The sequence below is a fragment of the Callorhinus ursinus genome, unplaced genomic scaffold, assembly GCF_003265705.2.
Source record: "Callorhinus ursinus isolate GAN/ISIS: 27379988/994484 unplaced genomic scaffold, GSC_fseal_2.0 scaffold4, whole genome shotgun sequence".
Taxonomy (NCBI): domain Eukaryota; kingdom Metazoa; phylum Chordata; class Mammalia; order Carnivora; family Otariidae; genus Callorhinus; species Callorhinus ursinus.
Genome location: NW_027397066.1, coordinates 52,236,750 through 52,251,280, shown reverse-complemented (window position 1 = coordinate 52,251,280; position 14,531 = coordinate 52,236,750). Strand labels below are relative to the sequence as shown.

Below are 14,531 nucleotides of genomic sequence, written 5' to 3'. Positions count from 1 at the left end.
ATATATACAGTGCCAACTTTTACTATTTGAAGAGATTCAAAACTAAAGTAGAAATAGGAAAAATAATTTTCCCATTGCAGTATCTTTAGTTCTTTAAGATTTATCTTTCCCCACTTGTGGAAATTATTATCAAAACTAACTAAAGGATGGGCGCCTGGGTGGCTCAGTTGGTTAAGCGACTGCCTTCGGCTCAGGTCATGATCCTGGAGTCCCTGGATCGAGTCCCGCATCGGGCTCCCTGCTCAGCAGGGAGTCTGCTTCTCCCTCTGACCCTCCCCCCATCTCATGTGCTTTCGCTCTCATTCTCTCTGTCTCTCAAATAAATAAATAAAATCTTTAAAAAAAAAAAAACTAACTAAAGGAATACTTCTATTGAGTCTTAAAATGATTCATAGTTATATTTCTTAATCTAGGATCATGTACAAATAAATTTAGTTCTTTTGTAAAATTAATAAATTTAAGCAAAATATTAGAAGAACATTAGAGGAATCTGTCCCTATTTCTTTTTATTTCTATGTCTGAGGAGATAGCACATTCAATGACAATTGACTGTTTAAATTGTCAGACAATTCTGATTTATTAAATAAATTTGCAATTACCTTTCAAATATAGTATTTCATTCTATCTTATAAAGTCACTTCCATTTTACAGCCTCTTATTATATATTATCCAGGGATATTTCTGACAATCTTCAAACTATCCCTCCCACTTTTGTCTTTTCTCACATTAGCCCATTCCATACATATTGTCCCAAGGTAGATTTTACTAAATCACTGCTTTCCTCTGATGCTTCATCACTAAATAAGCAAACAAATGAAGCAAAATATGTGCACTTTGATGCTTAACCCCATATAATTTTGGCTATAACCTCATATTTCACTATTTCCTTTCCAGAAAAACTCTATCGAGTTCTTGTTCTACCCCTTTGAAATACTTCACTCAGCCCTAGAATGTCCTCTCCACTTTCCTTGGCTCTACTCGACCTTCAAGATTAATTCAGATGTGGCTTTCTCCATGAGATCAGTGTCATTTATCTTCATTTTTCTTTCTATTCTCAGTGCCCGCCTTGCATACAGGAACCACTTAATAATGTTGAATAGCTCAGTAAAAGAAAGCTTCCTAGTTCTACATTTGAATTTAAGCCTCAAAGAGCAGAGGTTTTTGTTGTCTTGCTCACCTGTGTGTTCCTAGATCAGGGCTCAGCATGTGTAGCAATTCATATATCTGTTGAATGAGTAAATTCTCAGCCAGAGACAATCCTATACATTCTAGTTGCATTTCTCTGTACTTTGTCTTGCTATGCATGATATCATAGTTATCCCTCTGCATATTTTATCTTCCTTACTACAAAATGAGCTTCTTGAAACTGATATATGTTTATAGCCCCCCATAGAGTCTATCACAGGGCCAGACATTAGGTAATTAAAAAAAAAGACATAAATGATATTAAATGGGTGAATGACTAAATGCACTTATGTAAACATTTAAAACTAGTTAGAGTGATATATAGTTTATATTTTATTTTTAAAACCTTATTCTATGAAACCATGGGCGTTTAGGAAAAAAAATAAAATTCATATGAAAGAAATTGCTTGAGAATCTTTTCACAAGATGTTGCATGTAACAGTTATTATTGCTACTAATCATTAACATTACTTTAAGAATTTACTAAACTTAATTCTCTTTATTATCTCCTTTAATCTGCACAATTATGGTATTGTTTAGACACTAGTATTTGTTCTTATTTTACAGATGGGAAAAATTAACTTTAAAGAGGTTAAATACCTTATCCAGTATCATAAAACTAGCATAGGATAATGCCACACTTTAAAACTTTTACATAACTTCCAAACCTAAGCTCTTAAAGAGTATACATTACCAATCTCATATTTCATCATTCAGCATACAGTTGGCAAACATTTATTCATTCAAAGATATTAACTGATTACCTAATGCATGCCTATCACTATTAATCAGGGTACAGCAGGGATTAAACAGACTGAGTTCCTGGGACGCCTGGGTGGCTCAGTCGGTTAAGCGTCTGCCTTCGGCTCAGGTCATGATCCCAGGGTCCTGAGATCGAGTCCCACATTGGGCTCCCTGCTCAGCGGGGAGCCTGCTTCTCCCTCTGCCTGCTGCTCCCCTGCTTGTGCTCTTTCTGTCTCTCTCTCCCTCTCTGACAAATAAATAAATAAAATCTTTAAACAGACTGCATTCCTGCCTTTATGAAGTTTACTTTGGGTGGGGAGACAGAAACCAAGTGAATAAATATATTTATAATATATTAAATGAGAAAATAAAGGTAGGTGAGGAAATTAAGGATTACTTTTGTTGAGGGTTGGTGATTTCTATTTTATTTAGTGAAAAACCTCTTTAATAAGGCTTGAATAAAGTGAAGGTGTGGGCCTTACAGATATCTGGGGGCAGAATGTTATAGGAATAAGGACCAGCAAGTCTCAAATGGAACTTCCATGTGATGTTCAAGAAATATCAAGGCCATTGTTGTTTCAGTGAGGAGTCTGGAAAGAACTTAACTTGGAGACATAGTAAGAGGATAGAGGATGCACATTTTTTGGTCCCTGTAAAGACCATCTCTTAATCTGAGCTTTACAGCCTTTAGAACCAAGGTGTGATGGAATCTGATATCTGTGTTAACAAGATCAGTCTGGCTGCCCTGTTAAGTATAGATAGTAAGAGCCAATGTTTAAGCAGGGAAACCCTGGGGAGGTTACTGACATTATTCATACCTCATTATGGATTAGATCAGGGTGCTGATCTAACGAGATGGAGAGTAGTAGTTGAATTCTTTAAATATTTTGAAGACAATCACAGAAAGGCTTCCTGCGATTTAGATACGAAGTGTGAGAAAAAGAGAGGAGTCAACAATAATTATTAATTATTTGTCATCAATTCTTCAAAGAAAGGAATTGCCATTTATGCGGAAAAGTCTAGGAGGATCAAGCCTGTGGTTGGTAATCAGTAGTTCAGTTTGGACAACTTACATTTGAGAGGCCTATAAGCATGTAGTGACTGATTTACCTTTAGTCCTGAGACGTAATGAAAATGTTCTGAAGTATGAGTATGCTTGAATTTTACATTGTGCATTTCACATAAGGAAACAAATTCTATGAACCAGTGATAAACCACAATGGAAATAAATATAAGATGAAGTAGAAATAAAAGCCAACTCTTTAATTCAGTACCTGATTTTCTCTGTTAGGGCATAGAACAAGGTTTAAGAAATATGTATATAAAATAATTATTAACTATTTACAAGTGTTCTTCCTGATAAAAGCTAAATCTTGCTCAGCCAAAAAAAATAGAACTATAGAAACAAAATTTCCTGGTTCATAGATTGATAATTAGTAAATTAAACATTGTATTTTTTAGGTTAAGTTCATTATTAATAAAAGAAAGCTGTCAGATTTCTTAATTCTTGGATTCCCCACCTCCTTTGAAAAGTCCATAATTTCTGACTCCATAAGTAATCATCTACCTTCACTAATGTCAGAACAATTCAAACTCATCTCTAATTTGAGAAATGAGCATCTAACGAAAAAGTTTATCAGTGTAAACAATCTGAAATAAAAGGGGATATTATAGAATGTTTTGAGTCTATTTATAGAGACATTTGGTGTTTCCATGCTCCTATTTCAGGTAAGGTATATAGACTTTTTACTTTATCATCTTTCCCCAAATTAAAATTATAAAATGTTATAAATGATGTTCCCCTAAGGTGTTAACCGACAACTAAGGACCATAATGGAATTAAAATGTGAGTGCCCTTCTAATTGTCCCATACCTTATCCTTCCCTCCTTAGTCCCTTAGTAAGCATTATCTATCCCTGTTCTAAGCACAAGATTCCATTTTCTGGTTGACCATTAACCATTAATAATTGAACCATGATGTATGAGTTATCTCAACTTTCCCTTAGGGTCAAAATAAAAGTAATTTCAAACAGCTGCAAGTGTTAGTATGCTAAATGGAATATAACCCAGATAGAATGACAGCATGAAATAAAACCGTAGATATGTAAGTATAAGTACAGGCTTACTTTTAATTATTCACAAGTCTTGTAAAATATTTCTAAGAGAAACCCAGCGACAATTATTCTCCAGTGAATTATGATGCTTCTAAATAAAATGCTCCCTGAGTGGAGCCTTAAGTGGTATCAAGTATTATTGATGAGCTAATGGTTTCAGAAAAGCATGTAGTATCAATGCAAATAAAATAATAAAGCCCAGATTTAGCTGCAACTTTTGTGATGTGGCCTAATTTACTGTTTCTCAAAATTGTATGTGCCCCTGAGGGTATTGCTAAAATGCAGAATTTGTTTCAATAGATCAGATTGAGCACTAGGATTATGCACTTCTAATATGCTCCCAGCGGATGATAGCTCTGCCAACTGTTGGGACAATGCTCTGAAAAGCAAGGGTTAGATCAACATTCCCCAAAGTTAGTTTCACCTAACTTTGAGATATCTTATGGAAAAAGATTGCTTTACCAGGGGTGGCATATTCTCTCTCTTGGATTTGTGATGGACATTAGCACCAAAAAATCACAGAGTAAGGAAACAAACTCAGTATTTTTATTGTAGTAAAATAACCTCACGTGTAATATATCTGTCCTTTTACATTTTCAAGTGTGCAGTATAATATTAATTATAACCACAATGTTGTAGAACTGATCTCCACAACTATTTTGTCTTGCATAACTCAATCTTTATGCCCACTAAAGAGCAACTCTTCCTCTCTTCCTTCCCCAGCTGCTAACAATAACATTTCTACTCTCTGTTTCTATGGATTTTATTACTTTATATATCTCATATTAATAGAATCCAAGACTATTTCACTATAGAATACTTCAAAACACTCAGAACATATATAAGTAATCGTCATATGTAAGGTTATATTATTTACTGAGAGAAGCTAAATTCCTACCAGATCTGACATTAATGGTTGGATAGTTTGTCATGCCATAGCCATGATTACCAAGCTTGTATTAACACAAAAGAGTAAATAATTGTGATATTTTGGTATAAAATTTAAACTTTAAAATAAGTATTTTGAAATTATAGGTATCATAGTGTGGAGGAAAGGAAAACAGCTTTATAGTCAGATGGACACAAATTTGATTCCCAACTTTGTTTCTTATATATTTGTACTCATCAACCTAAGTCATATATTGAATCTTTTTAAGCCTCATTTTTCTTTCTCTGAAAAATGTCTTTTGTAATTCTACTATTATGGAACTTAATAAAATTAAAAAATAACATTGTGCCTTATAAAGAGTGAAAATCCAATAAATCAACAAAGTGTAGCTCTTTTATGATTACCAAAACTGAATGATTAAAATATAAGGTTGGTGAATTTCATAAATAATGTGTTTCTATTACTACTTAGACTCAGCCTGGGCTAAGTCTTTGGTAAATAATATAAAGTAATACAAAAACTCTACTCTGTGATTAGAATCATGTTTCGACCTGCTTTATGAGCTCTTTTTATATAGATTTTTGATAATATGCTTTCCAAATTATTGGCAAATCTATTCTTTGTACTTTGAGCTGGAAAATGGAAAATGATTTATACAGTTTTATTGAATTTACAAGGGTTAGAGTAAGCCACATTAATTATTGCTATGTCATTCTTGCAGGCTAGCAGGACCTGAGACAAAACATAAGCCAAACTAAATATAATTAGCATTAAAATGACTCAAGCATGAAAAATAATCAAATGGGTTCTGAAATGTCTTATTCTTGTCAACAAAAGATCATGCTTGTTTGCAAACATTCATTTTAATTGCTTTTCTCCCATTTTCTAAAATGTGAGAAGTATTTTAGTTCCCCTATCATACTTTGCAAATAATATTTTTTGTTATTGACATTACAACCTACACTGTCATAAATAATTAATCTGACTTTTAAAAACTAGGTGATGAAATCTAAGAAATCTTATAGAACAAATGCCAGGTGCCCATTTCCCTAAAAAGTAGTCATTTATTTTTTTCTATCCAAATGTATATTATTCAATGTCAATGAGTCTTCTGATCAGTTCATTCTTTAATTTAGAGTATAATTTTTTTCTTCTAAGCTTAGTAATTTTGGGTTGAGTTTAAGGAACAAACTCACCAAAGAAAAAGATGTTTTTACATGGGGATTCTATCCAATTTCCACTCAATAGACCTTGGGTGAGCAGTACTAAATATTTACCATGGACCCATAATGGTAAAAAAGAAAAAGAGCCCAACAAATTAAAGGGTAGAAAAAAATGAAGAAATTCTAGAAAAGATGAGTAGGAGAAAACTGAAAGTTTTGTAAGTAGAGCTATAGGGAAGGTGCTGCATTCATAAAGGACTTGGGGTATAGTCAATAATGATAGACAAGGATCAGGTTTCAGTTTGATGGACAAGACATCTACCCGTATAGTAAGAGCTGAGGGATTCCAATGAGGGAAAGCTAAGACAATATTCTCTGGATATCTGCTGGAAATCACTTCTTCCAATTCCAGTTATACTATGATAGTTCTCCCAGTGGATTTCTGTAAGTGGGAGTCAAAGTCAGAATAAAAGAGCTACCCAGGCTGATTCCAGAAAATGTAGGTCTTCTTCTAGTTGGATCAGGGCTGATGTTTAGCAGGTAGATACCCTTTGGCTCTATTAGCTGTAAATTTATTTTCACACTTCATTAGTATTTGATAAAAAGCTGGTGCCGGGATTACCCATGTGTCCCCTTTACTCAGCTTCATCCCTGGTTATTTATGAATTCCTGAAATCAGGCAAATGAAGGGGTGATATCTAGTAGAACAGGACATTCCAGGATACTCCAGCATTATGTCTGGTGTAACTTCTGATACACAGACACTTGTGCCAAAGCAGGTGTCAAGTATTTGGGCTTTCACCCTTGGGGTGGGATATTAGCTGTGGACTTCGAAAAGAAAAGGGGCTTCAATGTTAATGAAAGTCTGAAGTGGGCTCTTTGATGTGAGAATGGGACCAAAAGGGTCCAAACAGAATTTTGTCTATTTTAAAATTTGTCTGAATTAAAATAGGTGTGGCAATATAATTAAATTAAAGTTAAACTACAAGCATTTTTCCTTTCATGAGCTTAGATTACAATTATACTAAAGAAAAAGAAACATTTATAATCTTTTCTTCTGTTGTGCTGTGACCGGCATTTACAAATACATTATGAATTGTATTTTCTTTCTTTCTTTTTTTTTTTTTTTTTTTGACTATTGTGGGCCAGTTTTTTAAAAAAGTATTTCCCAACTCATCTCCTATCACTTCTGGACTGACAAAGTGAAAATCCAGGGCTCTAGCCATAGTTGAACTTGACGGGTTCTTTCATGACCAGATGCCTTGGCACATGCTGCCCCTTTTTCCTGGGATATCTGTCATCTTTTATTATATAAGTAATACCCCTGAAGCCTTCAAGGTTCAGATCAAATGACATCCCTATCTCCACTGCTCATTCTCTGCACCTGTGGTGTTTCACCTAATGTAGGCATCTACAAACATGCCTAATGAATTATTTCAGACAAACTTTTAAAATTACTTTTACAAACACTTCAGACAAACTTTTAAAATTACTTTTATAAACATTAAAGAGGAGGAAAGAAATGTGTCTGGCTTTGTAATATACTCATCACATTCTATTAAAAGAATATTCCTTCTGAAGTATTTTTTAAAAAGGTAATTATCTGAGTAAGAAATTAGACAGTCTTATCTTTTTATTTGAAATAGTAAGTTTCAAGTGATCTTGATCTTTAGATAAAAATCTTTTTTTCTTCCTAGTTATTACTTTTTTGCATGTAATTGTCTAACTTTCTATAGCTTTATTTGCACTTCTAGATAGCGTTGTATGAATACATACGCAGGTTCTAATTCTGTGACTTGAATTAATCACTTCTTAAGAAAAATACAGATGTCCTTCTGGAGAATGCCATTACGTTAATTATAATGCATTCCTGATTGCATGAGCATTGTTTCCCCTCCTAATACATGAAGTTTATAAACAGACCTATGAGATAGATTTTTCTGACATAAGGTCTCTTTTTACTTACCTCAAAATACTTTAAATTAATACAAATTTTATGTAACATGGGATTCAAAGCCAGGCAACGTGACTCTGGAGTCTGTCCAGCTAATAAGCTCTAGCTTGCACTTCTGCATCAGACATGAAAGGGGGAGGAAACAATGATTGCAAGAGAAGTTTTCAGACAGCAAGAGGAATTAGAACAGAGTTATAAAGAAGGAAAACATTTGGATGTGTGTGACAGAGAAGGAAAAGGGAGGTAATCATGAGGAAAGGAGTTACAGGAATATAGAAAGAAAGTTAGGAAAATACAACATATATTCATAAGTAGTGCAGTCCAGAGGGACAGGAGTTTTTGTTCAGAATTGTGGGAAAGATAATGCATTCACAGTGCTTTGCTGGATATTATTTGGTACATTATACCATTACCGCTATTAAAATAAAATGCATCCTGGGGCGCCAGGGTGGCTCAGTTGGTTAAGCGACTGCCTTCGGCTCAAGTCATGATCCTGGAGTCCCGGGATCGAGTCCCGCATCCGGCTCCCTGCTCAGCAGGGAGTAGGCTTCTCCCTCTGACCCTACCCCCCTCATGCTCTCTCTCTCTATCTCATTCTCTCTCTTAAATAAATGAATAAAATCTTTAAAAAAATAAAAAAATAAAATGCATCCTTAAACTCATTGACATAATTGATTTTAATATTGAAAATTATGTATTATTATATCTTAAATGTCAATGTTATTATTCTTCTGATACTTTCTTCTCACTGGCGTCACCCATTACAGTAAGTTACCATCATATCGTGAATTTACCTCCTACTAGAAAAGAACATTTTTTAAAAGAATATATGCAGTTTGGACAAAAATAAAACCTTCTAGTAAACTTTTCTAGATAAGTATGGAAAATCAAAATGTGCAGTTCATACCACTGTTTCTTTTCAGGCAAACCAGTGATGATAGTGACAGAGTACATGGAAAATGGATCTTTAGATACATTTTTAAAGGTAGGTTTGAAATACATTTACTTATTCAAAGTGTTGTTTGTATGTTGACTATGATGTTGAAGTTGAAATTGAGCCACTTTAAAGCAGAACTTTTAAATCGATAGAAATATCTGGAGTCAGAATATACTTCAAAAAATAAACTTTGGTTTATAAATTGTCCTTTTCAGAAACTTAAACAAATCTAAATCGTATGTCCCTACAGTTTTATTTGTTTGTTAATTTGCCTCCAAAAAAATGAAAGAAAGAGGGAATAAAGGAAGGGGGGAAAACAAAGAAAAGAAGGACAGAAGGAAAGAAAAGGAAAGGGGGAAAAAAAGAAGCTTTTTTACAAGTACCTAACTTTCTCAGAGTATATAGTATCAGGCAGAGCGAGGAAAAAATGTCTAAAAGGTCCATGCAAATCATCTGTCTTGATGAAGGGGTCCGATAGGCTCATAACCCGTCTGAGAGTCAGCCACTCCTGGTACAAGAGGAACGGTCAGGTAGTAATAGACAATATCACTAATGCTGTCAGATCTTCTGGGTTGCAGGAAAAGATTCTTTTTATGTGCAAGTGTCCAAATTTTAATTGTTGGTAACTCCCTGTATTACTAAATGGCTTGTGCCAGACAATGTAACATATTTGCAGGCCTGATTAAACCCATAGCCTGTTACTTCTCCACATTTCATGTGGCGACTTCTACTGTTGATTAGGTGAGGTGATAGGACAATGGTTTCTCTGAGGATTATTCCAGGGGCCTGGGCATTGATGACAGCAGTCTACTGACAAGGCCAAGTTTTCTTCTGATCTCCAGCCTCTGCCAGATTCTGTTACCGAATTTCTTATACATATCTTCAAGTTCTCTGGTCTCCTAAGGCCATATCATTCCTATAGTTCAAAATAATCATTAGTTGGGTCTTATGCTGTGTGTGTCTGCGCTAAGTCCAGTGCCCTTGACAAAGACAGCAAGCTGCCAAGAAACACTAACGTTGTCCTGGTCATTGCTCCGTCCTCTTCCTCCCATGTACTCCTGAATAACCTCTTTTATCTCCTCCAGTCACTTCTTTTTTACCCCAGTATGCCCATCCAGCTAGCTTATCTCACAGCTCCTCAAAAAAGGTACAGTGTTCATCTAAGGCAGGCACTAGGTTGGAGCGATGAACATACTCTTCTGTTGAATGAGAATAAAGGAGTTACAATGCCAGTTAGGGCAACTAACAGATTTTTGACAAGGGCTTTCAAAGCCTTGATCGGCTTTGACCAAGCAGAGGACTGATTCATGTTACAAAGTTAACGATATATTTCATAACTTTTTCCATTCTCCCTCAGATACAAATTGCATATGAAGTTGGTGAGAGTATTAATTTGGGGCTTGAAGACAGATCCTTTCAAATTTTCCCCCAGTGATTGTTGTTGCTGGATTAATATTTCTACATCATTTTAATAGAAAAACGACGGGCAATTCACTGTGATTCAGCTTGTTGGCATGCTGAGAGGCATTGCTGCAGGAATGAAGTACCTTTCCGACATGGGCTACGTGCATAGAGACCTTGCTGCCAGAAACATCTTAATCAACAGTAACCTTGTGTGCAAAGTGTCTGACTTTGGACTTTCCAGGGTGCTGGAAGATGATCCTGAGGCAGCCTATACCACGAGGGTAAGATCTAACAGAATGCATTTCTGAAACACTAGACAAGAGACATTTAATTTTTAAAGATTTTTAAAGGAAATAGCTAAAAGGACATTCCTCTTACATAGGAAGACAGAGAGAGAAAGGGATGATGGGAAGGGAAGATAAAAAAAACCCACATAATTCTACTTGTTGGATATCAGCAAATTTATATATTAAACAAATAAAGATTCACTGTATGGGGCACAATAATTCATTTTTATTTTCCTACAGATACTGAAAACAAAATCTTTGAGTTCAAAGTTAATACAGCAACATAAAAATTATTGAGAGTTTTAAATGTAAAAAAGAAAGTTAAAGAGAGACTATCCTATATTAAAAACAATTAATATTATATATATATGAATATATAAACATGTATAACATTATTGGGTAACTTAAACTCTCTGCACTATAGTGTCTTCATTTATAAAACAAACACAGAAATATGTAAACTTACCTTTTAAGGACTCACATGATAGGAAATAAAAGAACTATTCCTTCAAAAAGTTTTGACTTACTGGAGGTATTTTAATGCCTAATTACTTGCCTGACATGCTATATTAACTGTTAAGCCCACATCTATGGAAAATTGGTCACTAACTCATGTTGTCATAATTAGCATAAATCAACATCCTTTTCCAGCAAAATAATTGTTTCCTGAATCGATATGGTATGTATCCGACAATTCTTTCTGTGGAAAACTGTGGGTATTGGTACAGCAGAATTTTCTGAGCAGTCTATCTATTGCACCTTTTGAGTGTGAATCCCTTATGAGACACTGTATTTGTTTAATTCTAAATCTTTTCAATGTCAAGATAATATGAAGTTAGATATCCTTAATGTTCCAACTCCTTGTGAAGCTAGAAATATATATCACTGTATCTTTTTCACTATAAGATCTGGTTTACTTTTGTTTCAATACACAAGAACACTTCTGGCATCTCACATTCTTCAGATAGATATATTCACATTTGCTTATTTAATTCAATTTAAAAAAAGACTTCTACTCATGGTCTAACAAACTTTTCATAGATTATAAGGCTTTTTTTTTTTTTCAGTGTTGCTTTGTGACTCATAGATGTTTAGGGACTGTACTATACTGAAAATCAAGAGTAACATATAAGCAAACAAAGCCTTCTAATGGTTAGCTTAATAAATCAATAAATTAATTGATGGGATATCCTTCTTCTTCTAGACCTAATTATCATTGTCATTATTTGCCTTAAATGAAACTTTAATTAAGAATTCTCTTGGGGGCGCCTGGGTGGCTCAGATGGTTAAGTGTCTGCCTTCGGCTCAGGTCATGATCCCAGGGTCCTGGGATCGAGTCCCGCATCAGGCTCCCTGCTCCTTGGGAGCCTGCTTCTCCCTCTGCCTCTCTCTCTCTCTCTCTCTCTCTCTGTATCTCATGAATAAATAAATAAAATCTTTAAAAAAAAAAAAAGAATTCTCTTGGGATTAGAGTTACACTTAATAAACTTAGCCTAAGCAAGAAGGAGGGTATAGAAAAATCCATTCCCAGTATGACTGGTTGATGTCTTAGTTAAATGCATAAAATAGATTTGTCAAGGTCTGTGTCAATGTATCATGCTGGGGAGGGGGGAAAGAGAGGAGAAGTGAGGCAGACTTCCCGAGATCTTCAAGACTTACTCCTCTGAAATGAGCCATGACAGCAGTTTGTGGAAAATCCTTATACTGAGAGATGAGAAGATAAGGGAACTTCAGATAATGGTGACGTTGGATATGGTGGTCAGAGGACCAGAAGAAAAATTCTAGGCTGAAGTTTGAAGTAATCAACAAACTACACTTTTAAGAAAAATAGTGATAATATGTTACAGATATCACAATGACACATAGCCTTACCTAATGATGTGAATTTACCTGTGAATATTTAATTAACAAAAGTATGTATCAGGAAAGTCTTCTTAAAGTGGTGTTACCATATATATAAGGGACAAATAATTTAAACATAGTTTGAATAGTTCAAATTAACCCCAGCTCACAGAGCAACTTCAAGCATTACATCAAACTTTTATTTCCTCATGTCTTGAAACTTTGGTTCATAAAGAACAACTTAAGTTCCACTTCTTCTAATGTATGAATTAAATTATACTCTCTCTGCAAAATGGGAAGGCATAGGTTAATCTTAATCTTTTTTACAAGAGAATATTCAAAGCCTATGCCTTTCCCCCTTAAATATATTTTTGCCTGTGGATGAAATGTTTGGTTTCCTGGGGTTGCCTGCAGGATATAAAAGTGTTTATTTAGTGAACTAAGTGGAAACCTACCAAACCAATTTTTTTTACCATGTAAAAAACTCCAAACTTGATAATATCATAAGTTTTTCTCCCACAATCCAATTTCCATAATTTTTAATATGGTTAAATTTAATGAGAGACCTATCTCTTAGGTGAAAACAAAAACAGTCTGTAACAGAACAAACACAAAAATATACTGGCAGGAAATAAGGGAAGTCAAGTCTAAAAGAAATTGCACAGTGATGGGGGAAAATATAACTATATCTGATTTTCACGCTTGTCTTATTAACTGTTGAACCTTCCAGGGTTGCATTCAGCAATCAAGACTTCCCATTTATAATTCCTATGTTAAAGAAAAAAAAAAAAAAGCCCTGGGAATTTGAGTCCTTTACTCTCTGTTAGAAAGTCATGAGCATACCTTATTGATTTGCTGGACTGCCCACTTTCCCCTCTTCGAGCTGCCATCGTGATACTGTAATTGAGATGTGGGTCCTGTATGTGTCCCAGTAGTCAAACAGAATTTAAACCAGAAACCTTCCGGACAGGCAATTAGTAGTCAGTCTACAAGTGCTTACGGGCTGAGATATGTGAAAAGGAGACTGCATGCTGTCAGAGATTCACTTAAAAATGCTACATCTCTTTCTAGATCTTTCCAGTGAGGCAGCAATATCCTGAGATTCATTTGAAGTATGTGGGAATTCTTTTATTCTTTTTCAATTTTAGGGAGGCAAAATTCCAATCAGATGGACTGCCCCAGAAGCTATAGCTTTCCGAAAGTTTACCTCTGCCAGTGATGTCTGGAGCTATGGAATCGTGATGTGGGAGGTTGTGTCTTATGGGGAGAGACCCTACTGGGAGATGACCAATCAAGACGTAAGTATGGAACTATTCTCCCTCAAGTTTGGAATGAAATGCTTTGTTCTCTGAGTCAGGACACAGAAAATTTTTCATTTCTCACAATGACAGTTGCCTAAAAAAGTGAAATACTTTGCTTATTCTCTGATCTGTTTGTTGAAATAGCCTCTATGCAAAAATTCAAAATAAGTTAGTACAAAGGAAAGGAAGTTACTGTTACATAAAATCTCAGTCCCTTGCCAGACAGTATTAGCTGTACTATATTGACGGTTCACTCATTTTATGTCAGTACCATTTTCAAAGCTGAAGAACGAGCCATCAGAGAATGAATACTGACAGCCAAGTTTTTATGATTTGCATTTGATAAAGGCAGCTAATACTCCAAACCAAAAGGATAAATGATACTGATTTAATAGTGGATGCTCTTAGGGAATAAAAAATAATAATCTACATTTCTTTAAATTAAAAAAAAGTAAGAAGAATTGGATTGTCTCTTTAATTTAGGGAAAAACACAGATTTTTTTCTTATATAGAAAAATAATTCACACTTAGAATAATAGGATCCTAAAATTAAAGGAACTGTGAAAGAATCTTCTATTCAAGTTCAGAATGTTTATTATGTGATGCCTGACACATGGCTCTTTGGTCTTTGCTTTTGTAATTTTCCATTGTTACTATTCAATGCAGTCCTTCCCATTTTGGATCACATTGAAATTTGATATTTTCCCTTCA

General features: G+C 34.7%; 1 protein-coding gene across 11 annotated transcripts in view; it reads left to right on the top strand.

Moving 5' to 3' along the window:
- EPHA5 (EPH receptor A5) overlaps positions 1–14,531 on the top strand; it is a 347,875-nt gene that overhangs the window by 309,895 nt on the left and 23,449 nt on the right. For all 11 annotated transcript variants that reach the window (XM_073891747.1, XM_073891746.1, XM_025887325.2 and 8 more), the window contains 3 exons: positions 8,973–9,034; positions 10,462–10,671; positions 13,668–13,817. In XM_073891747.1, coding sequence (XP_073747848.1) covers positions 8,973–9,034; positions 10,462–10,671; positions 13,668–13,817 — 422 coding nt within the window. The remainder of the gene's footprint in view (positions 1–8,972; positions 9,035–10,461; positions 10,672–13,667; positions 13,818–14,531) is intronic.